The sequence below is a fragment of the Octopus bimaculoides genome, chromosome 12 (genome assembly GCF_046866305.1).
Source record: "Octopus bimaculoides isolate indiv1 chromosome 12, ASM4686630v1, whole genome shotgun sequence".
In the NCBI taxonomy this organism is placed as follows: Eukaryota; Metazoa; Mollusca; class Cephalopoda; order Octopoda; family Octopodidae; genus Octopus; species Octopus bimaculoides.
In genome coordinates this window covers 65,460,763-65,485,354 of record NC_142939.1, presented here as the reverse complement: position 1 = coordinate 65,485,354, position 24,592 = coordinate 65,460,763, and the positions used below count along the sequence as shown (strand labels likewise).

Sequence of the window (24,592 nt, the reverse complement as noted above, 5' to 3'; positions counted from 1 at the left end):
TTGTTATTATTATTATTATTATTTTATTATCATTATTACCCACACCCCCGAAATTACTGGCCTTGCGCCAAAATTTGAAACCATTATTATTATTATTATTATTATTATTATTATTATTATTATTATTATTTGGAAATATATTGCAATTTGAAGAAAGTGATTGGGCGATGCTTTATTCACTCAAAGAAGGTGTCGACAAGAATTAGCAGGAAGCGGTTTTTGGACAATCAGTTGACAGGAAGTCGTTGAAGATTAAAGTTAGACAGTAAGCATTGAGAGAAGAGAAAAAGAGATGTTTTAACAAGATTTCAATGTTGTTTCTGGAGATATATAATGACTCATAGAGTGATATGTCTACAATAGAATATATTTATTTATGTTTCGAAATTGAAGCCAGTTGCTATAAGATGTGTATAAAGAATTCTTGGAGTCCTCAAAAAGATGTCAGATAATCATGAAAGGAAATTTTACTCACATGGATATTGAGAATTCTTCATTTTAATTTTATTCCTTTTTCTATTTTTCTTTTTTGTTTTATCCTGAATGAAAGAAAACTTGCAGATTTTGCAGAATATTTCTAGATCAAAAAAGTAACTGATCAAATAGTTATCCAAAAGTTAAAGATGACAGCATTCTTAGATAGAGGCACCAACAATTTGATTTGATTTATACCAGTCATAGACGGCCCACGAACTTTCTAAATGATACACTTAACGAAAGATTACCTTGAATTTTTTTAGTAGCGAATCTCGCCTGATGATTATCCGTCTCATGCGACCCGCTTCAAGAAGGTAGCCTATGTATGCTTTATGTCACCGTTTGGTTTGATTTCTGGGTAACTTTTTTGTAAGTACACTCTTTTGTAAGCTTACGAACCAATTCTTGTGTCCCTTCCTCACTCACTACCTCATTTTGCGAACAACGGTCTCCAGACATTCACATTGAACATCGTTTCATATGGATAGATCTCAACTGCCAGGGGAGTTTGCATAGGTCATGTTATCAGATCATCTCTTGATCCCATCATTAACTTATCCCACGGTTCTGCAGCGAACTAACAAGCGTTGACAGAGGAAAAGGAAAAAATAAACAGGAAATGTTTTAGGAAAAAAGTTAAGAAAAATATTTTAAGGATTTAAATAAATTGGTGACAAATAATAGATTACTATTTGATTAGTATTTACTGATAGTCAGTCCCAGACCGGATGGTATGTTGTGTTCTCGAGCAAAACATTTCATTTCACGTCACTTCGACAGTACACTGCGCACCTATTCAAGCATTATCGCCTACAATACACATGTTTGGTCATTTTAAACAAATGACTCGTGTGGTTGTCCCGCAAGAAATTGTGGAAATTTCCTGCGTCATCTGCTGCAGGACAGTCTACGGCGACGACAACGACGACTGATAATCAGTGATGGATTTAGATTTAGCGGAACCCTAATATCTCAAAAGCTCGAAGCCCCCTTAATAAAAAGAAAATTACATTAGAAGTTTTCACAAAAATTGAGAACGTATATATTTTCGAATTACCTAAAGGGCTCTGCGGATTGTCACATCCTAAGCAGTAGTTTGTTTAACTTGTACCTAAATTTGGTGCTACTGATTTTTTTTTTACTTCAGAGCTGTTCTTGTTAAAGACTGTCCTTGTGAATTATACACTTGACACAAGCTTACTAAATGCTGAATAATTTTCGGTGAATATATCGTGTGTATATTGGTGTATATATTGTGCCTGGTAACCTCATCTCCAGTGAATTCCAAATTTCACAAATATGACTTTGCATGACATCGCTGTGTAGTAAGAAGTTTATTTTCCAACTACATAGTTCTGGGTTCAATCTTACTGCGTGGCACTTTGGGCAAGTATCTTCTACTATGGCCTCGGGCCGACTAAAGTCCTAGTTGGTACACAGAAGCTATGTATGTGCGTGTGTGTGTATGTCCTGCCCAAGCTCGTCGAAACGCCGGTGTTAAAACGTGGGTGGCTGATGAAGGAGAATGTTCTCTATGTGGCTCGTGTGTTCTCGTCTACGTTTGTTTACAATGTCCTGTACCCAGATATGCACCTATACATACAGGTGGATGTCGGTATGCACATACCTGTACGTATATATGCATATACTCATTTACTATTTGTTTTTACATGATTGAACGCAGCGTCTTCCAAATGTAAGTAGTTTTCGTAAACTCATATCCTCCGACGCTACTCTATCTCTTTCTCTTTCCTCCCCCCACCCTCGTTCTTCCTCTGTACTACTACGTATCTCGCTTTACCCCTCTCGTTATTCCTCTGTTACTACTACGTATCTCTTTTTCCCCCTCGTATTTCCTCTCTTTCTCTTTTCCTCTCGTTGCTCACCTATTCTTCTACTTCCTCCCTCTGTTTCTCCCTCTACCACTCTCTCTCTCTTCCCTTTACACCGGCATGGTCACATGCTTTCGGTCAATAATCCTTTCCTTCCTCGGCTTTCGCCAAGCAACGCACGCACCACTTTGTCCCTCTCTGGTCCGTGCCTCATCGCGTTCATACACACATAATTTTTCTCGTCTGGCCGTAAAGCCTTTTCTGTTTGTTTCCTGTCTTGTTTTTTGTCCGCCACTACATTCCTCCATGGCTAGATTTAATTTGCGTATACAAATTTAATCTGCGATCCATGGGACGAGCCGTTTTAGCGATGCGTCCTGCCCAAGCTCGTCGAAACGCCGGTGTTAAAACGTGGGTGGCTGATGAAGGAGAATGTTCTCTATGTGGCTCGTGTGTTCTCGTCTACGTTTGTTTGCAATGTCCTGTACCCAGATATGCACCTATACATACAGGTGGATGTCGGTATGCACATACCTGTACGTATATATGCATATACTCATTTACTATTTGTTTTTATATATATATATATATATATATATATATATATATATATATATATATATATATATATACCAAGGAATACCAAAAATGGGACAAGAACGCAAAACATCCAGACAGTTAGATAATACAAAAAAGGGACAACAAAACATCCGTCAAAAGAACAAGGACGGGTCAGTTGGAGTTTTCTTTCTTCCGTTGAGTTTATGTGAGTGTGAGCGTGTGTGCGCGCGCGCGTGTCTTTTTGTTTGTCCCCGACCACCGCTCGACAACCAGCGTTGATTTGTTTGCGTCCCCGTAATTTAGCGGTTCAGCAAAGAAACCGTTAGAATAAGTACTATGCTTAAATATAAAACCTGGGGTCGATTCCTTCGACTAAAACTTCCTCAAGGCGGTGCTCCAGCATGGTTGCAGTCTAATGACTAAAACAAGTAAAAGCTAAACAATAAAAAGATGAAAGATCTATGGTGCGTCATCTCGTTTTTAATGGCACAAAATTACGCCAACAATAAAAAATTAGAAAGCATTACCTCAGGCCTAAGTTAGAAATATTCCGTTTTTGTAAAGTCTTTATAATTTCTTGTAAGCCAGAAATATATGTCGAAGTATTTATTTCATGTTGTTCTTTGTCACCTTATCTTTGCAGATTGTGTACGTTAACAACAATCCTGGCATTACGTTTGAGTTTTACGAACCGAAACAGAACAAGTCTTCCAGCCATCACAATCATACGCAACCTAGTATATATGACACACCACAAAATCAACAGCGGTATCTACACAACAGTGAACTGAGAAGACGCTACCCTCCGTATGGCTCGCAACAATACGCTTGGAAAAACGTCGGCAAATATCAACATCGGGGCTACGCTCCTCCTAAAAATCATTTACCTGTACATAATAACATTAGTCATGCGACCTACTACAGGAGACCAAGGTTGCCTTACCATCGCCCTTCTCCGTATAATACCCGACCATACAGACATTATCTACCAGGGGTACTTCCCATCGTTCCTCCCAACATCCAGACAAGACTAACATCAGGGGAGAACAGAACTAAAACACAGTTATACAACAATTGGAACCGAGGATTACGTCATCCAGTGATTATCCCTTCGAGAAATCCCGTTGATTACAATAGAATTAATTATAGACATTACCCCAGGATAATTCCGAACCGAATAGACAATCGACACATCTATAATCCCAGGATTAACAAACAGCATTTTCCGAGAATCCCGCCAAGACACGACTATAAAAATAAACCTTTTCTTCCGGGAAACAGAGATTTGAGTGTGAAACAGCACCCAAGGTTTGTTGAAAATAGTCAGAAAATTAATTTACAGCATAGCACTGTTCCAGAAAAAAGAACTCATTTGATAAACGAAAATTCTAATACAGTAGAATTTTATGAATGGAAAATTGCTGGATTTACTGAATGCTCGAGGACATGTGGGGGTGGCATCCAAGAAACCCGGATAGTCTGTGTCAAAATCAAAAGTCAAGTTACAGTGACAGCAGATAATTGTAACAATTCAACTGTGCCGACGAAGCAAAAAGTCACATGTAACACGGGGCCTTGCCAGCCATCATGGCAGACTGGCAACTGGTCTTCGTGTAGCACCAGCTGTGGGCCTGGCACCCAGATGCGAACCATAGAATGTACACAAATACTATCACCATCCACAACGGTGAGTAAAACACTTTCTCATATACAATTTACACACCGTTTGAATGTTTAACAATAAGATGAATGGAATTAATTGAAAAGTTAGCTGAATGAGAAGCAGTCGTTTGTTTTTTTTTTGTTAAAATCTTTATATAAGACGTGACGACCGAAAGGAAAATACTACAGTGTAACGTCGGAAAATTCTATTCATAATATTCCAGTGAATGTGGTGGCTGTACAAGTGTTAATGCTGACAATAAATTTTACAGTTCAGTATTTTGACAGTCGTAAATTTGGAGATTGCCGTCACGCTTCGCTTCTCACGTCACTAATCTTCTGACTTTTCACTGTCCTCTTGTAAAGTAAGTTTTCGGTGAATCACGTGTATTATGAACTCACATTGCCTAGGTAGAAGAGGCGTTCTTCGGTGGGGAAAGCAAACACAATCAGATACGTTAGAATCTTCTCCAAAATATATTATGAATGAATTGACACGGTATAGCTTAATCAAAACCTGATTGATTTAGCAATCAACAGCTTTCATTTCGTTGGTATTTTCGCAGACCTTATTCAATCATTTGATACATCGTTGTCGCTTGTCATTGGTTAGTTTCTTACATGACATCATCACATAATTAAAAAGATCCGGTTTCTGATTATGAAAATTTCCCCAATTGGAGGAACAAAAAGAAAAATTCTAGTCCTGGTTCAAACTGAGGCAGAGGCCTACTCTAAATAGCAGAACTGGCTGAGCACCGGAAACAAAAGTAACAAAAAACGTTGTGATATTTAGCCGCATGCTTTTCAGTTCTAATTTAAAATCTCGTTGCGTTTACCTTTCATCTTTACTTTTCATCTTTTCTACCGTATTTTCCGGTATATAGGTCGAATTTTCCAGACCAAAATTTGCAGCCAAAAATGGCAGGTTGACTAATACACCAAAACGACTTTAGAGGACCAAAAATTCCACTTGAAAGGCAACGGGATTTGGAAATTTAGCGACGATGTTTGAATGCTTATATTACAGGTTTACATTATATACATGTAGGCCAGAAAATACGGTATCAAGATTAGATTAGGCACCAGTCATATACCGAAGGAGGCGATTCAACCAATAATTCTCACATACCAACAACGTGCAACCTTGCGCCAGTATTCGAAATGAATATCTTTACTTTTTCTAATATTATTTTCTAATACTATTTGCTCTTCCTAATAATTTCTCTCTCTACGTATTGATATCGGTGGAGCTCCACCAATTTCCAACATGACTCTTCAATTGCTCGATCAACTAAATTGTCAGCTCATTGAATTAATGTGTAAGTGGCTGAGTATTCCATATGTACCCTTAGCGTAATTCTCAAGTAGAATCATCTTAGTGTGTGACAAGGTTGGAACTTTTAAATTGCAAGTACTATCCCTTGACGGGTTTCTATATTGTTTCCCTCTACCCTGTTTCACACACAAGGCTTAGGTAGACTTGAGGCTATGGTAAAAGACGTTTGTCCAAAATTCCATGAAGTGGGATCGAAACTGAAGCGCGGTGATTGTGGAAAAAACGTTCTTATCCATTCAACCATTCTGGTCACTAAATATATCAGTAGATAGAAATTACTTTCTCAGAGAAATTTATACAGTAACAGCACGATAAAGCGATGGTATGTTGCCAACTTAATGTGGCAGTTCCGTGAAAAGGAAGAATGCTACTGCAATTCCTTGCAGTTTCAGTAAAGAGAAGTTTAATTTAGAAAGAAAGGGGGGAAAAACAGCATGAATACATAGGAAAACAGACGAGCCACTTATGGAACTTTTCCTTCATCAGCTGCCTCTATTCTAAACAAGGCGTTTCGAAGATGAGGCAGAATGCACTCTTAGAATAGCTCTTCCCGCGAAGTGGATTAACCTACTAAGCAGAGGATTCCAAAGTAGCAAACAAAAACCAAGACAGGAAAAATTAAACAGTGAAAACAACGTTGAAGGCCGTTAAGCCGAACGAGAAGAGATACCGAATGCTGTGATGTGACGAACTTGAGCGGAGAGAGATAGTAGTTCGTCTTGCCTTTAAACTTGCTGAAAGGAGAAAGGAAGAGGTGACCACAGGTCACGTGTGATCAACGCGGAGTGGTCGAGAGAGGAAAAGGGAGGAAGTTGAACAAAGGTGAGCGACGAGAGACAGGGAGGAAGAGTAAGAGAGAGATATGTATATACATACATACATACATACATACATATATATATATATATATATATATATATATATATATATATATATATACATATATATATATTTATATATATAAACACGGAATGTAGCATTGAATTTTGTCAGTGAACAGGTCGCGGTTTCAAAGCGACGAAAATATTTTGACAAATTAAATTTAAATATTGAAATGAATCTAAACAATTGCAGCGTGGAAGGTGTTTTTAAATGGCTTATAAACACCTTCTACGCTGCAATTGTTTTTGTTTCAGCACACGATCTCAGATCAAGTCACTTGCTATGCAAGTACATCTGCGTAATACATATACATATATATATATATATATATATATATATATATATATATATATATATATATATATATATAACGATCAAAGGAATAAGGTGACGGTATTATATTAATTAACCCGTTACGATCGTTTCGATAACTGAAGGAATTATTACATCAATCAACACGTTGGACTTTACATATTAAAAGATTATAAAAGTCCATGTAATATTAAATGGAAATACCAGCGATCATCTCAAGATTATCAGCAAAAGTAATACAGTGCACATACCCACTTCTCTTACCCACTTCTCTTACAACGTGTGTGTGTGTGTGTATGAAGGCAACTTCACTTTTCAGCTTTACGTGATCGATCAATTAAAATATTACCCCAGTGCAGTGATTTGGCAGAATTGCAAGAGCACTTCAGTATTTGCTCTGCATCTTTATTCTGTGAGTGCTCAGACGGATGCTGACGAATCCGCCAGCATTTGGTGAGTAGTAAGCCTGAGAGCCTTCTTAGGAAAGGCAATTTGTAAAAACACCGGAAGTAAGGCAAGAGGAAACTACTTTTATATTCTCCCACGAAAACTCCATGGGGTACACAAAGTGCTAGTTAGCCGTTCGACTACAAAATTAAATTTCATTGTTATTCCTGTAATTAAGTAAAATATCTACCAAAGAAAAAAAATAGAAATGGTATTTTCTGCAAGTCACATTCCCTCAACAAACTTGACATATTCCAACAAGAAATAGTTTCAAACATGCCATTCCTCGGCAAAAGAGAAATTGGTAAATAAAACTGTTTTCCACCACTAAGGGTAATGGAATTCTGAATGGATACACGTGATTCCTGCAGTAAAAGAGTTAAGGGTGTCAGTAGGGGGTCATTCGTCTGCCTGATGGCACAAAGATGAACGTTTAATACGTCCTACCTTTTGTAAGACGTTAAGGTATTATTTGAGAGCTATTTGAGCGCAGTTTTTATTCACTCAAACTACAGGACCAAGCTTCCTCCGTCAACCAAATTTCACTGAAAAGACCTTGGTCGACTCGAGACTACGGTAGAAGACACTTGTCCGATTAATACAAATCCCCAAAACACATGATAAGATAATAACATTATTAAGCCTGAGAGGTTTCTTAAGAAGGGCAATTTGTGATTTGTTCGTGAAGAAAGTCTGGTAGACTGATCTATCATCGTCAGGCGATATTGACTAGCATTATGCATGAAAACTTTCGGATAACCTTACATATGATGTCATTAAAATGTGATATCAAGTTTTGAAAGCTTAGTAAAGGATTACTGATTTTGTTTCCACTTATTAAACATTTTATACGAGGTTGAATAATTCTCTTGGTTTATTTTCCCTTGAGAAATAGTTTAAACACTTACACACACACACACACACATACATACATAGTGTGTGTGTGTGTGTGTGTGCATGTATGTGTGTTTATATGTTTTTATGATTGTATGTCTGTGCAACAAATTTATACACAGCCTGCCGGCTATTTACGACATCAGTGATTTGTTAATCACTTTCTTCTATGTCAGTAGAAGGTAAATTTGTCTTTGCATGTGACGCTCAAAGGAGCGGAAATCTGGATTTAACAATTCCACCGCCGCTGCTTAACGCTTTTTGTTTGTTACGATATTACTTATGCGTTTTTTAACACTATACGTCCATACGAGAAGCTTTCTCGTGACGAATACGGCAGTTTTGAGAGTTTATATAGAATATTCATATTAAGTAAGATATACAAAATGCTATTTGAACTAAAACTGCTTCCATCGCTAATGACGAATATAGATAGATAGATAGATAGATAGATAGATAGATAGATAGATAGATAGATAGATAGATGACCGTGTGCTTGTCCTTAGCGTTTGTGTATGTTATCTTCATAATTTTACGCCTGCTTTCCATGCTGGTGTTGACTGGACGGTTATCACAGTTCATGATCATCTGCGGTTATTGCCCTCCTAGATGAGTCGGTAACCAATTTTAATTTTTGCGTGGTTTCTACAACTGGATGCCACTTTCTGATGCCAACCATGTTACAAAATCTACTGGATATAGTTCATCTTGGCACCGACACTAGAAGGGCTCTCATGTCTTCTGTTAGACCAAAGAGTCTTTTCCACCATACATTGTCACTGTTTGTTTCGCAACCGCTTTACAGAATGCAGTGGGTGCATTTCATCATGGTAACAGTCCTACTAATGATCCCTGGTTCCTTGTAAACCTAGGTAGTCTCCTCTATTCTATGTTGTGATCTAAAGCAGTGATTCTCAACCATTTTGTTTTCCTATAGGCCCCTTTGATTCCTGTTTTACTGGTGGTGGGTGGAGCAGTGGGCTCATAACTTTTTATAATTAAATATTATTAGGAACTGTATGAAAAAATTGTTGAAATATTTTTTTGCATTGTAGAAGTATAACTAGTTTTGTTGCACATAAATTTAAACAAACAAAATCTTATATGGACCCCTAAGGGCCATATGAACCTCCAAGGGCCATATGGACTGTGGTTGAGAACCACTGGTCTAGAGAATGAATAGAAGAGAACCAGAGCAAATGGGTGAAAGAAGAGGGTAGAGGAAGTAAAAGAAAAGAGGCCTTGAGCCAAAATTTGAAGGCAATATTTAATAGACGTGAATGCAATTACAACAGAAGACGATGACAGTAGCAGCCAGGACAGAAGAATATTTCTTTGGACTGAATCATAAGATGACGATTTTCGTCATCACTGTTGTGATGGCGCCACTGTAAACCTGTAATTCGGCAAGTGTTTTGTCGTTGCTGCTACTGCTGTTGTTGTTGTTGTCATGCGAGTGTTTACGCAGGATGTAGCCTGTTTGATTTGAAATGAGCACAACCCATCCTGGGTTGTAGCTTCTGTGACCCACCGATGAGGTCTTATGTCGTCGCACAGCGTGTTGAAAAATCTGCTGTTGAATAATAACAGGAAAAAATAGCCGGATAGGTTATAAAAATGGGTGTTTCTACTAATGTACGTGTGTGTCCCTAGTGTGAATATATATATATATATATATATATATATATATATATATATATATATATATATATATATATATATATATATATATTATCTTTTATTTGTTTCATTCATTATTCTGCGGCCATGCTGGGGCACCGCAGCATAATGACTGCGGTACTCGTTCTATTGATTCTTTTGCCAAACGCTAAGTTACGGAGACGTTGACTAACCGACACCGGTTGTCAAATGGAGTTGGTGGACAAACACAAACACACACACTCATACGACGGGCTTCTTTCAGTTTCCCTCTACCAAATCCACTCGCAAGGCTTTGGTCGGCCTTAGGCTATACTAGAAGACACTTGCCCAAATGACATTGAGCCATTGAGCGAGCCATTGACCACTTCTGACAGTCTAGACATCACACCCTTCCCGTGGAATTCACTTTTACTGCCGTAATTGGATGGTTTTTGATATAACACGTCTCACTATTCTGCGATCCCTTCCGTCCAGAATAATGCTTTCCTGTGCTGGTTTTACTTTACTTTTGGAATGCGGCCCCAAACTAAAGAGAGCTAAATAGTATGACTATAATACGTTTATGGTGACTGTATGCCCCGGTGGTGTTTGATCAGAGGTTAAGGACGGATGACAATCAATTCTATAATGCAACCATTCTATTGTTTCAGTCCCTAGTTGAATCCCAACTGTTGGCCAATTTCTCTCAGAGTTCTTATCCCGACGTAAAATTAACGAAGCGAATTTCATTTATCTCCCCCTTGATCTCTGGTGTCATATAACAAACGCCAACCAAGATGGCGTGAATCAGCCAAGCTTCACCTGCTACAAATAGCAACCTAAGTGTTTAAAATCAGATCCCAATGCTGGATGCTCAAGAACCGAATGAAGGGAAGATATTCAATCCTAGGATCATTCTGATTCCAAAAAGGTATGTTTCTATGTAGAGCAAATGTAGACTGAGATACAAGAGTCCCGGACGAACAGACAAAATTTCGCTTTTATTATAATAGATGAATATCTGCAAAAGAAAAATGAAAAAAGAAATAGAAAAACAGAGAGTTGCATCATAAAAGCAAGCATAATGCATATGAACACACACATTGAATTTGTCATAATGCCAACAAAAAAGACAGATAGTTATATTAAAAGTGTTGCGTCCATTATTGTGTCCAACTCCTATATGTATGCGCGCATTATCATCTACGTAGTACGTATATATATATGTATATAAGTACATATATCTATGTATGCATATACTGAAATTCTGTCTGCTTGATAGCCATACACCCGGAGGAGAGCTTACTGTAAGTTCTGTTTGGTTCTTTCAACCCCTTTTCCTGTTTTGTGTGTGTGTGTATTTTGGCTGGAGGGTGTATGTATACATGTGTTTACTGCATATATGTAGGTTGACATATAATTCAGGCGTATATGTACATAGAGATATAGTATCTAGTAGTTTATAGGCCCGAATAAATATGTATTACATATTCCAGTAGAAAGTAAGTGTTGTAAGGCCTGGGGTATATATATATATATATATATATACTGAGAGAGAGAGAGAGGAGAGAGAGATAGGCAGTATGAGGAGGTACGAGAGTTTAAATTTCCACAGCTGTCTCCAATATGTTTTATCTGACTCCCTGCATCTAGATAAAACCTCGCTCGCCTCTTTGTACAAACTTGAACGCTGTGATTTCCTAATAACCTTTTTGATATGCATGTACGTACGTACGTATGTATGTATGTATGGATGGATGTATGTATGTATGTATGGTGTGTATGTGCTTGCTCATCTGAAATATGTGCATATACATCCATATACGAATGTAAATTTGTTTACGCAATATACATGTAAATATGCGCATATCAAGATGTGCGTGTGCGTCTGTGTGCGAGTGCGTGTGCGTGTGCGTCTATATACGAGTTCATTCATGAATTTAAGAATACATACATAGACGCACTCACAGGCACACCTATGTATACACACACACATATATATATATACATATATGCATTTATGTGTGCATGCATACAAACGTACAGCACACGCTAGAAAACATGATTGTACGTATGTACGTATATATATATATATATATATATATATACATATATATATATATACATATATACATATACATATATATATATACATATATATATATACATATATATGTATATATACATATATATATATACATATATATATATACATATATATGTATGTATGTATGTATGTATGTATGTATATATATGCATATATATATGTGTGTATATATACATAAATACATATATAAACATATATATACATACACATATATACATATAGATATATACATATGTACATATATATATATACATATATATATATACATATATATATATACATATATATATATATATATGTACATATACATATGTATATGTATACATATATATATACATATATATATTTACATATATATATATACATATATATATATTCATATATACGTATATATACATATACATATATTCATATATACGTATATATACATATACATATGCATGTATATATACATATATATACATATATACATATACATACACACATGTGCGTGTGTGTGTGCACCCGCATATGTATGTGTGTGTGTATATATATAATATATATTATATATATATATATATATATATATATATATATACATATGCATGTATGTATACATGTATATATGTATATTTGTATGTGTGTGTGTGTCTGTACATATATATAAAGATACACCTATGTATGTCATACATATATACATACATATGTGCGTATGTGTACACATATATACATATATATAAAGGCGCGTATTCATATGTGTATGCCTGTTTCTATGATATCCTTGAAAATCCTACATTTATCTTCAATGTAACAACTTAATGTCCTCCCTGACACATGGTCTCTTGTTGCAATCTTGACAAAGGAAAACCAACATATGGAGCCAAGTTAAAAGTTCCACAAACTATTGTGCACGCAGAAGAGTGAATAACATACATACATACATACATACATACATACATACATATACTCAAACGTATGTAACGTTCTGTATGGATATTTTATAAACCGTCATGGGGACTATAATTAAGCGTTCAGCAATCTACTCTGCAATTGCGTGGGTGTACATTTACTCATGAATATATACATGCACACATTCATTATACATGTATGTACTCTGGGCGAAACTACGTGGACATTCCAGACTACGACTGAAGAAGCAATTGGCTGCCAATGATACGTATGTCTTATTTTGTCCTGTTTGCCGTTGTTGTGCTATCGTCCTTCTCCGGATTACTGTTTTGACGATTTCCGTATGTTGTGTTTTTTTGACCTTATATATACATATATATATATATATATATATATATATTCTTTTATTTGTTTCAATCATTTGACTGCGGCCATGCTGGAGCACCGCCTTCAGTCAAACAAATCGACTCCAGAACTTATTCTTTGTAAGCCTAGTACTTATTTCATCGGTCTCTTTTACCGAACCGCTATTTAACCGAGACGTAAACACACTGGCATCGGTTGTCAAGTGATAGTGGGGGGACAGACACAGACACACAAACACACACACCTATATATATATATATATATATATATATATATATATATATATATATGTATAATAAGAAAAAGAGTCTCGCAATGTTTAAGAGTGAAATATTAAAACATACACACATGCACGCACGCATACGCACCCACACACGCATACATTCATACATACATACGTAAATGCATATATATGGATGATTCAGTAGTTAGAGCATCGGGTTCTCAACCATGCGGTAGTGAGTTTGATTCCCGGGCCGAACTGTGTGTTGTGTTCTTGAGCAAGACACTTTATTTCACGTTGCTCCAGTTCACTCAGCTGTAGAAACAAGTTGCGACCTCATTGGGGCCAAGCTGTATCAGGATTTACCTTTCCCTTGTATGTATGTATGTATTATGTATGTATGTATGTATGTATGTATATACTTGTGTGTATGTGTTTATCCCCCCCACCATCGCTTGACAACCGTTGTTGGTGTGTTTACGTCCCCGTAAACTAGCAGTTCGGTAAAAGTGACCGATAGAATAAGCACTAGGCTTACAAAGAATAAGTCCAAGGGGGCTAAAGGCGATGCTCTAGCATGGCCGCAGTCAAATGACTGAAACAAGTAAAAGAATAAAAGAATATATATATATACATGTAAGATATATAAAACTTTATACATATAATGTATATGTTTATGTCCGTATGTAAGTACATGCGGGCGCACATGAGTGTATGTATGTGTGTTATTTTCTCCTTTTGATTTATAATAAACGATTAAAGTCATCTCTTCAATTGCGGATGACAAATTAATTAGTCTCCGAAACGTCTAGATGTCCACCGAGGTGAGTTGCGGTAAATATTCCACAATACATTTTATCCGGTTTGTTTAAGAGTTCGTTATGTTTTCCCTTTTGTTTAATTTCCATTAACGTACAGTGTATAAGAGTATAAATGTACACATACATCCATAAGCACTAACCAATTGCCCCATCAACAATTGGACGTGTTTACACGCCTTCACAATGTACCACGTAATACAACATCGTTTTGTTGTTGTTGTTGTTATTGTTTGGTGGTGTTGTTAATCGTCTGTTTTTGTTTTTTTTGTTTCAGCTGAAAGTGTCCGCAGAAAGATGCAGTAAGACACCGAGACCAGCGGCTGTACGGCAGTGCCAAAATAACCCGTGTGGAAAATGGCTGGTGAAGGCGTGGGGTAGATGTAAACCAGAATGCGGTCAAGGAAGCAGAAGAAAGAGATTAGTCAAGTGTGTTAGCCCACATTTAGGAACGTCAATACCAGGACGTTTCTGTCCCAAACCCAAACCTCATAGAACTGAATTATGTCAGGCACAGCATTGTCCACCGAAATGGTACGTTTCGAAGTGGTCCAATAAGTGTTCTAGCAACTGCGGTTCAGGATTTACCACAAGGCAGGTCATTTGTGTTTCAAATGACGGCAATTTACTGTCATCTTCACGCTGTGATCGTTTGAAAAAACCCGAGTTCAAAACTCCATGCAGCAGCAGTCATCCTTGCGGAGGTATATGGTTCACTGGAGCATGGAGTGAGGTAAGCAGTTCGTTGCTTTTAATTTCAGTCTGACAGAGTTAATGTCTTAATAATAAACCATTACCTAACAAAGGAGTAACCTATAGACGGTCGTTCGGCTTGCTAGAAATAACAGACAAAACCACACCAAATGCCTTAAAAGAGTAACAGAAGACATAGAGGACTATATGGTCGTAACAGAGTTATCATGGCTGGAAATGTATTCTCTTCTTCCTCAAGACAGCAACTAAAGTATAATTTCAAGGTGATTTGGCTGCTGTTTCTAACAATTTGAACACTACGTGGAGGTTATAGTTGTTGTTGTAGTTTAGCCCCAGGTCAGCCTTAATCGAGTAGTTCTATGATCAAAAGCATTCCAATGGCTGCTATTTTAGTAAGCCAAGACTCGTGTGGCCTCGAGGGGTTTCTTGTTAGTTTGTGCTCTTCAGATAGACAATTCTCTAAAATCTTTTCCCATTTTTGCATATATTTATCTTTGGTGCTCTTAAAAAATAAAAACACTTGCCGAGTCTTTACGTATAAAACTGACTAAAAACAGTTAACAGACACCCCTCAAATCACACTGCTGTCTTAAAAGAAAAAGGGTGCGTTGAATAATGAACTCCATGACGCAAGAGAACAAGGGGTGGTTGCAGTTGGAACGTCTTTTAACATAGATCTTATTTTTCAGGGTCAACCACGCAGCCATTACTTGTCGCAGACGACAGGTTTTCTGATTTAAGAAAGGAGAAAGTTCTCAAGTCCATGACCTCTACAAGTCACACCCCTAGATTAGTGATCTAAAGATAGACATGAACATCTATCTGTAGGAGAAAATATAGGAAGTGGGGGGGCCCTTTACATGGTCGATCAACCTGCTAGAAATAGAAACCAAACACCCTTCAAATTGTATCCCACCATTTAAATACTGGAAGGATAAATTAGATAATGAGGCCATAGAAAATGCCCCTAAAAGGACAGGGTGGTCATGGCAGAGATAAGTAGATCATAGAACTGTTTGATCAGAGCCGACTTAAGAATAAGTGAAAACTATGTAGGCGGATAAAAAAGCGAGGGTCTGGCAGTTCTAGCACTTACAACACAATAAACCTTGTGGCGTTAAATCAGGCAGCTTGTTTGACCTAGTGGAGAACAAACAAATTTATAAGTGTTCACAATAATATTCAACATGTTCGTGTACAACTGGGCATGGAAAGACATACGCTGCAGAAATTATTTCTGGAGAAAAATATTCTCCTAACAGACTATATATATGAAAAGCAAATGATACCAAGTCGTCCTTCGTAGACACCAAAAACAGGTTGTTTTTATATTAAATCAGCAAATGATGAATTTATTGGTGTGCGCAAAGTTTTGAGAAGCTGAAATTAATATAAGAACAACCTGTTTCTAATGGCTATGGAGTATGACTAGGTACTTGTAGCTGATGATGCGCAACGTTGCAGAAATGCATGTGTCCTACTGTTTGATAACACCATTCATAGCGCAATGATGTATTTTTCACAAACGGTGGTCCCTCGACTGTCGTGGGTATTACGTTCCAAAACTTCCCACAGAAATAATTAAAATCTAAAAAATATAAATACCTATTGGCCGCAGAAACCTGCAGGAGTTCATGATATAAGTTTACATACATTAGCCAGAAAAATCCGCGATGTACTGAGTGTGCGATGGGTGAACCACGATATGGCCAGGGATTACTGTATATGGTCAATATGGAGAACTGTTTCTCTCGAGGCAATGTCTGCAACGTATGCCTTTCCATGTCCGAGTGCATACGATATGTTAGATATGCTTGTACACGCCTATAGTGCATTCAACGTTACTTAGTATGTCTCTAAATGTGATTATGTGCGAAAAGGAATGCCAGTTGTAACTGAGACGAATACAGCAGACCACTAAACACAGAACGAAGGAAAGCCAGTTTGCAGCAGTTGGCTCAGCGATAAGAGCACCCAGGGATTCCGAATGCAATCCCCGTTAAAAGTGGTATTTAAATAACAACATAAGGACATCTAGGAGTCACTAATTAGATGGGTCCGGAACGGGCCAAATTTCTTCCTCTGAAGATTTCTCGTGTTCGACCAGCAGCGAGTTTTCACTTACTATTGCTTAAATGAATTTATGTTGGTAACGGAATATTTCAATGTCTTTTGGTTCTAGTGTTCAGCTGATTGTGGTAAGGGACAACGGACCCGAGAGGTCGCTTGTCTCAAGAAGTTCGGCCTCAATTCGCTACATGTTGTTTCCGAGGAGAATTGCCAAGACGAGAAACCTGTTACTCAAGAAAACTGTGTTGTCTCTTCATGTGATACAGACTGGTTTCTCACGGAATGGGGCGAGGTAAATATACAATCTTCCATCTCTTCCCCCATCTCTGGTTCTTTCTCTTAATCTTTTGTCTTTTTCTCTCTCTCTCTCACACGCACACACACACATGCACAGGTACATACGCGTGCAAACACACATACACACACATGTACGCATACACACACAAACTCGCACTTTGTTTCACTCTTCCTCAAGCTATAATCTTTTATTATGAACAAACTAAAAGTACTGAATTTCTAAGTAGAGCAAATATCTATTATTATAAATAATTACAGTTGGTCACACTCGGTTACTTCACAGTCTTATGCCAGAACGACAACCGTCGAATTATCCAATATTGACGATTTTTGTTCAGTGCGTAGGTTTCGTGATTAACTGTGTGTTCAGAACCAAGAATATTCTGTGAACTTCTGTTTTTTTCTCCTTATCTCCATTCTTTTGCGTAATCAGGTGCCATTTGCCTGTGTCAGTTGAATAAATAAATTTTATTTTCCTTCAGACATTTCTTTGTTATCTCAATCTTACTGCTTAAGTGGTTTGCAGTTGAAGTTTATCATACTTTTCAGTAGTACATAGTTATTTTTTTTCTCTTTCAAATAGGTTGTCTCCTTTTTTTTGTACAAGCATGTTCTTAATAGACATAGCTTTTCTGTGACTTACATACACATTCTGTATGGGTATGTATGTAGTAATGAAAGGTGAACACACACACATCTGACAGTTTCCCATACATGAAAAAAAGGCACATTCTAAAGGAAATTTAGAATAGTTATACATATATTTACGTATTCAAGTCGTATATCCTTAATTATGGCAATAACTGGTCAGAAAGTTATCATTGGCTTCGCATCTACTATTTGCACTCAGCAATATAGATAACTCATCAGACATTCTGGCCAGAAACACATTGCCTTTTTACAGTGAAAAGGCTGTGTGCTTCCAGTCAGTATGTTGTCTGTATTGCCTAAAGAGGTTATGTACTTCCGGTCAGCATGATTGATGAGCCGTCTATATCGGTGAGAGCAATAGCAGACGCGAAACCAATAGCAACTTTCTGGCCGGTTATGACCATAAATTAAGGATATACTACTCGAATACACACATACACGTATATGTGTTGTGTGTATGTGTCTATATATACATATATATATATATATATGTGTGTGTGTGTATGTATGTATGTATATATATATATATATACATATATGTGTGTAAGTATGTGTAAATATGTGTGTGTGTGTGTGTTTATGGAAAATAGGACAGTGAGAAACGCCCGTGTTTATTTTCTCTTTTTCTTTCTTCCCTTTGGCCCATCGTTTTAAAAGTCTTTCATGTCATGGAAGTAGTCATGCGCATCGAAACGCCCCCCCCCCTGTGTTGAAGAGACACAGGCCAGGAGAGTTTGGCAAGCTTCTTTGAAATGGATTCTTCTGATTTACTTTTGCATGGGTCAGGAGGAACATGTCTAATCACTTTTGTATCATAAATTCAGATCCCGTAATAGAAACAGCTCTATACTATAAACATTACCAATATCACATAGTTGACTCACGTGAGTTCTTCAAATGCCAAAAAGCTGCAGTTTTTCGTCTGGGAAAAATCTCATTAAAGACGTATAATGTTCAAATGCGCACTATACTTCAGAGCTCGGTGAAACGACATCGCCCCAGAACTGAACACGAGAGCAGCAGATACGTATTTCGCTGTATTGCAGCTTATCAATGCCACTGGCTCATTCACTTCCAAAACGAAATCGAAACGTCTAGGTGATGGTGTTCAACTGGTAATTTATTTTATCAACTCTGAAAGGATGAAAGATAAAGTCGAACCTGAAGAACTTAAAAGGTAACTAGCTGAGTCTGTGGAAGACGATGATGACAATTATTCCTGTGGTAGCCATTGCATTTGGCACAACACCCAAACTTCTGCCTCCAAGACTAAAACATATTGGATACTGTGACTCACAATGTCAACCAGAAGGAAAATACAATCCTGTATTCTGCTACAATCCTAAGAAAGATTCTTAATATTTGAGAAGACTTATTGTCCCCCGCCACACACACACACACACACACACATCCATGCCCAATATAAATAATATGGATATACGACTTCAAGAATTTAAAAGATACACTCATGGAAAGATATTTGTTGATGTGCATATTATCCACTGTTCATAATAGATGATGGGGTACAATGAGCCAAGACAACTGACGCCCAGATTCTAAGACAGGTGAAACAAAATAAAATATTTGAATTGAAAATGTTGCTCTATATTGCTCTTTGCAATTACAGAAACAATAAAGCATGTAATGTTATTTTTCAAATGTACCAATGCTGGAAAATGACACCAGGATGAATTGGGATTTACAAACACACACACTAGACTAAAATATAAAAGATGACCAAAATCATTAAAGAAAATGTTAACACTTGTATACAATGACAACAAAGTCAATAGTTAAAAAACATAGAGGATCAAACTGCGGAATATACTTTATATTGTCCAAAAGATCAGAATTCCATTTTAAACAAAGACAATATTTTAAGGTAAACAATAATTAAACGTGGGCATCTGAAAATCTGATTTAGTAAATAATATATTCAAGATGTGAAGAGAATTATACAAGACACAATTGACAGATTTCAAGAAAATGAATGACACTACACCAAGAGCAAATTAGATTTCCTGCTTACAAATATCTTTTAGAGAAACATATACATTCCTATGCATGTAATCACCAATTCAATTTTTTTTTCTTCTTTATAGCAGTGTACAGATGGAACATCTGAACAGTGGATCAATGAAGCATTCTATTCACTGGAAAATATTGACCACTTAATTATGTATAATTAATATAAATAATTAATATGTTAGCAATTGATTTATTATTATTATTATTGAGTGAGGGAGAACAGTGCATGCCATCAAAGTGACTGTGGTACAATTATACAAAGCCCAGTACACCCATCATGACTACCCGTGTGATAAGGGTACACTAGGCATATGTGCGTGACGTGGTGATCTCATATCAAGATAAACAGCACATGACTTTGCAGGTGGGCCCAGTGAGAATTTTTTTCAGGTTGAGTAGCCCATCCCGCTCAAAAAGTCCCTGAATAAGGGTTGTTTAAGGATGTTAAATAAAACACCTATGTGTTGAGAGGTGAATTATTGAAACTCCAATAAATTCCTCTCAACACATGGCTATGATGCTCCCCCACTACTTCTGCTCATGATCAGAGATGCACATATCGCCAGCCATTAAGGGACATGATCAACTGGTTACGGTCAAACAACTGACTAGTAAAGCTGTGGTATTGAGCAGAATATTTGTTGTAGCCCATCTTTTTACACCAAGACAAAACATGTACATGATAACACTTCCAATCAATTAAGAACAGAAGCCATGAGAGCTGATGTCTGGTATTGCATCAGGGCATTTATTATTATCTTTATAATTATCATTATAAGACACAAAATGTTTTATTTATTATCACTCCAATTACTATTAACAACAAGTTAAGAATTCATAGCATCACTAAGTATAAAACAATGATTAACTTTTAAAAGTGAAACTGGTATAAAAACGGAATGGAGTTTCATAGTGAATATATGATGTCAGTGCATTTCCTTCTTTATATATATATATATATATGTCTATATCTCTGAATTGTAGTGCAGTTCAACTTGCGGAGAAGGACAGCAAACCAGACAAGTAAAATGTTTCAATAAAGAATTTAAACCATCAACCAACTGCACTGAAATGCCACCCAAAACCAAGAAATGTAATATTCACAGCTGCCGGGTCCCCTCGACCAACATTGGTAAGTATTGATTTATAGATTGGTTGGTTATCTGATTTATGGTCTATGTTGTTGCTTTTTCATGTTTAGTTCAGTATTGTAATGAACCACATATGAAGATTTGTCATTATTCGTCCATCCATCTATCCATCCATATATACATATATACTGATATTTCACAAGGTATAAAACAGGGAAACAGTCAGAGTATCATACAAGGAGTCTGCACTTGAAACTCGTATGCCTGTATTGTCTGCCACTGAACAAGAATGGGAAACCATTGCTACTTATAGATGTGTTACGAAGTGAATAAGGCATGCATTGATCATGCATCACATTTGCACATGGATCATGAACATACAGAATCACTTGTGTAATTAAACAAATGATTGCAATTAACATTGGAGAATCTTTGCCAATGCTTATGTTAAACATATGGAAAGTTTGTGTGCCAACAAAATATAGCAAATCATCTCAATGAAACAATGATTTAATTGAAGTGTATTTACAGCTAGAGTCACTGTGTTTTATATTTCCATAAAAAGATGATTGCTACAATAAATTCATCAAAGATGCTGTGGAACTTGTTCAACAAGTGTTGCCAGTCAAAATTTAACTGCAATTTATTATCTCTTAGAAAAAGGATTGAAATATGATAAATATTAATATATTGTTTTGACTATGACTTTTTTCGTCCTTTCAGATCACTCTTGTGTTGACAAATATGGACATAAAAACTGCCAGCTTGTGATGAGAGCTCGCTTATGTAACAACCCTGTCTATAAACAGAAGTGCTGTGTCACATGTTCACAACAGAACTCTTCGCTCCACTAAAACCATCAACAGCCTCCTCTCTTCAAGACACACACACACACACTTATCTAAATTCACAAACTTTACTGTATAACTTTTATCGACACAGACCACAATCAATTTCCTGGGTCTCAGTTTTATTTTAACCCAATTATAACATGGCAAAAGATGTTAATATTACACACAGATTGTCATAATACACCTTGGTTAGTGCTAATAAACTTGTTCAAAAGAAAAGAAAAATATTATTTTCTAGGGTATCACAAGCATCACTAATGAATTTAATATTAATTTAGATATCCCTTCAGCAAACTTCACTTATTCTCATTCTAATGAATCAGTCATTAAAAAATGACAACATAACGACGCATAACTACTTTGAGGGAATGTGAAATAATTCTATTTTGGAACAGTGGATCTCAAAGCAAATAAAACTACAAATAATAAACATTGGGTTTAAAATGCTTTGGATAGTAAACGTTGAAAACTGTTCATAGGACAAGAACCGATATCTCCTATAAACATGACATTCTGTAGACTTGTGTCCTATGAACAGCCTTTGACTTTTTCTATCCAAAGGGTCTTTAAGTTAATATTTGTATGCTATTTTTCATAGCTTTAATTGTTTCAAGATACACAGTTTCAAAATGAAATAAGTAATAAGCTATAATAATGATAATTCTTTTAGATTTTAGCACAAGGCCAGTAATTTTGAGGGGAGGGGGCAAGTCGATTACATCGACCCTAGTACTGTATTTTATTGACTCTGAAAGAATGAAAGACAAAACTGCCCTTGGTGGGATTTGAACTGAGGAGAGAAGAAAAAAAAAACCAACAGAAACGCCGCTAAGCATTTTGTCCAAAGCGCTAATGATTCCGCTAGCTCACCATCTAAATAATAATAATAATAATAATAATGATAATAATGATAATGATAATAGTAGTAGTAGAAAGAAAACATAGATGTTAATTTAAAGAGATTTTATGGAAGAAAGAAATAAAAGGCCATTTTTGGAACTAACCAATAACTGAATAGAAGACAATGATTGCAGACATTCTTGCTGTAGCATTTTGGTCACATTCAAAAGAAAAGTTTAGACTATAAAATGTTTATGTAAATATATTATTGTGATATTAATAAAGACGCCTGTTCATTTAAACAATGTTGTTGTGGTTGTATTTTTAGGTCAACCTTGAATATACAGATTTATGGTATGAAGCTAATTGGTTGTTTCAAGGTGATAGCGGTCAGTCCATTACCTGATTTAACACTGCTGCCTGACCCCTGGGTAGCCTGCAGCAAGAATTTGAACCATGTCTCTAGTCTGAGGACAATATGATATCTCAGTGTGTTGCTCTCTACTGTAGCAACCTACAAGTTCTAATTTCTTTGTCTCCTTCCTCTCCCCTTCAAACCCCTTCCAGAAGCCCTGAAAGGGGCTACGGGCACTGCTGCTGCTCCTCCTCCTCCTCCTCCTCCTTTGAGCAAGACAAACCATAAAAAGGAAAAATGCAGTCTATTCCAGAAAGGGAACAGAAAAACTTCCTAATTAGGAAGGAATGCAGGGGGAGTGGTGGTAAGAGTAATGGGGCAGAAAGGGTTAAGATTTAAGATTCGCACAAAAGTTCTGGTTCCAGTGGAGTAGAGGTGGGAGTGGAAGTAAACTCTAGAAAAGGGAAACAATGCAGTTTACTGAGTTGATGAGGTAGTGGACAAAAAAGCTATAGGTTTTATAATTCATATCTAGTCATTGGGTCAATTGTAGTGACAGTTATGTGCCCATAACTGATAAATGTACAAGCTAGGGACACAACAGCCTCTCAGTAGCCAGCTTCATCTAACTGTGGTTGAGGTGATTTGGTTTGCCTCAGCAAACAGCAGTAACACTGTGAATTTGAAGAGTGTTTCACTGACTTACAGTACTAATGAGTTCACTGCCTCCAGTATGTACAACTATCAGCAACTGATTGGTATCTTATGCAGGTTTACACTTAGGTCTTCCCCACCATATTGTGAAATGCATAAGACAACAAGCTTCCACAAGCATGGCTGATCTGCTGTAGTCTTCTCTCATTTAATTGGTCTGTGCATGTTTGACTGGAACAGCTGATGTCTGGTGGGCCACCACCAAAACATCAGTACCACTACCATTTGTTTCTCAAAGTAATCCAAATGTAATACTTTTTTATTCACATTGTCATGAATTGATCATGTATTATCGTGTAGCTTTGAGATTTTTGTTGTTTCTGGATTTTTTTAAAGAAGACATTTATTCTCAGAGGTATAGTGGATCTCAGTGGCCTCTTTGTATATGGTTTAACAAACACCTTACTGCAAACCGTTCTGTAATCCAAGTAATGCTCAGGTGTTTTGGTGAGCTTTGGTTAATCTGAAATCACTGCAATCTTTGCTCTTCCAGTTACCAGACCAGGGATGCTTCCAGGTGTTTTTATATTTA

The 24,592-nt window shown here is 36.7% G+C and overlaps 1 protein-coding gene across 1 annotated transcript in view; it reads left to right on the top strand.

Annotated features, from left to right (window-relative positions):
• The window catches only part of LOC106884490 (uncharacterized), a 75,011-nt gene extending 51,715 nt beyond the window's left edge, over window positions 1-23,296 (top strand). The window contains exons 5-9 of the mRNA XM_089361231.1: window positions 3,514-4,557; window positions 14,727-15,182; window positions 17,346-17,525; window positions 21,194-21,341; window positions 22,024-23,296. Of these exons, the coding sequence (XP_089217357.1) occupies window positions 3,514-4,557; window positions 14,727-15,182; window positions 17,346-17,525; window positions 21,194-21,341; window positions 22,024-22,154 (1,959 nt within the window). The 3' untranslated portion in view covers window positions 22,155-23,296. The remainder of the gene's footprint in view (window positions 1-3,513; window positions 4,558-14,726; window positions 15,183-17,345; window positions 17,526-21,193; window positions 21,342-22,023) is intronic.
• The last annotated feature ends 1,296 nt before the right edge of the window (window positions 23,297-24,592 follow it).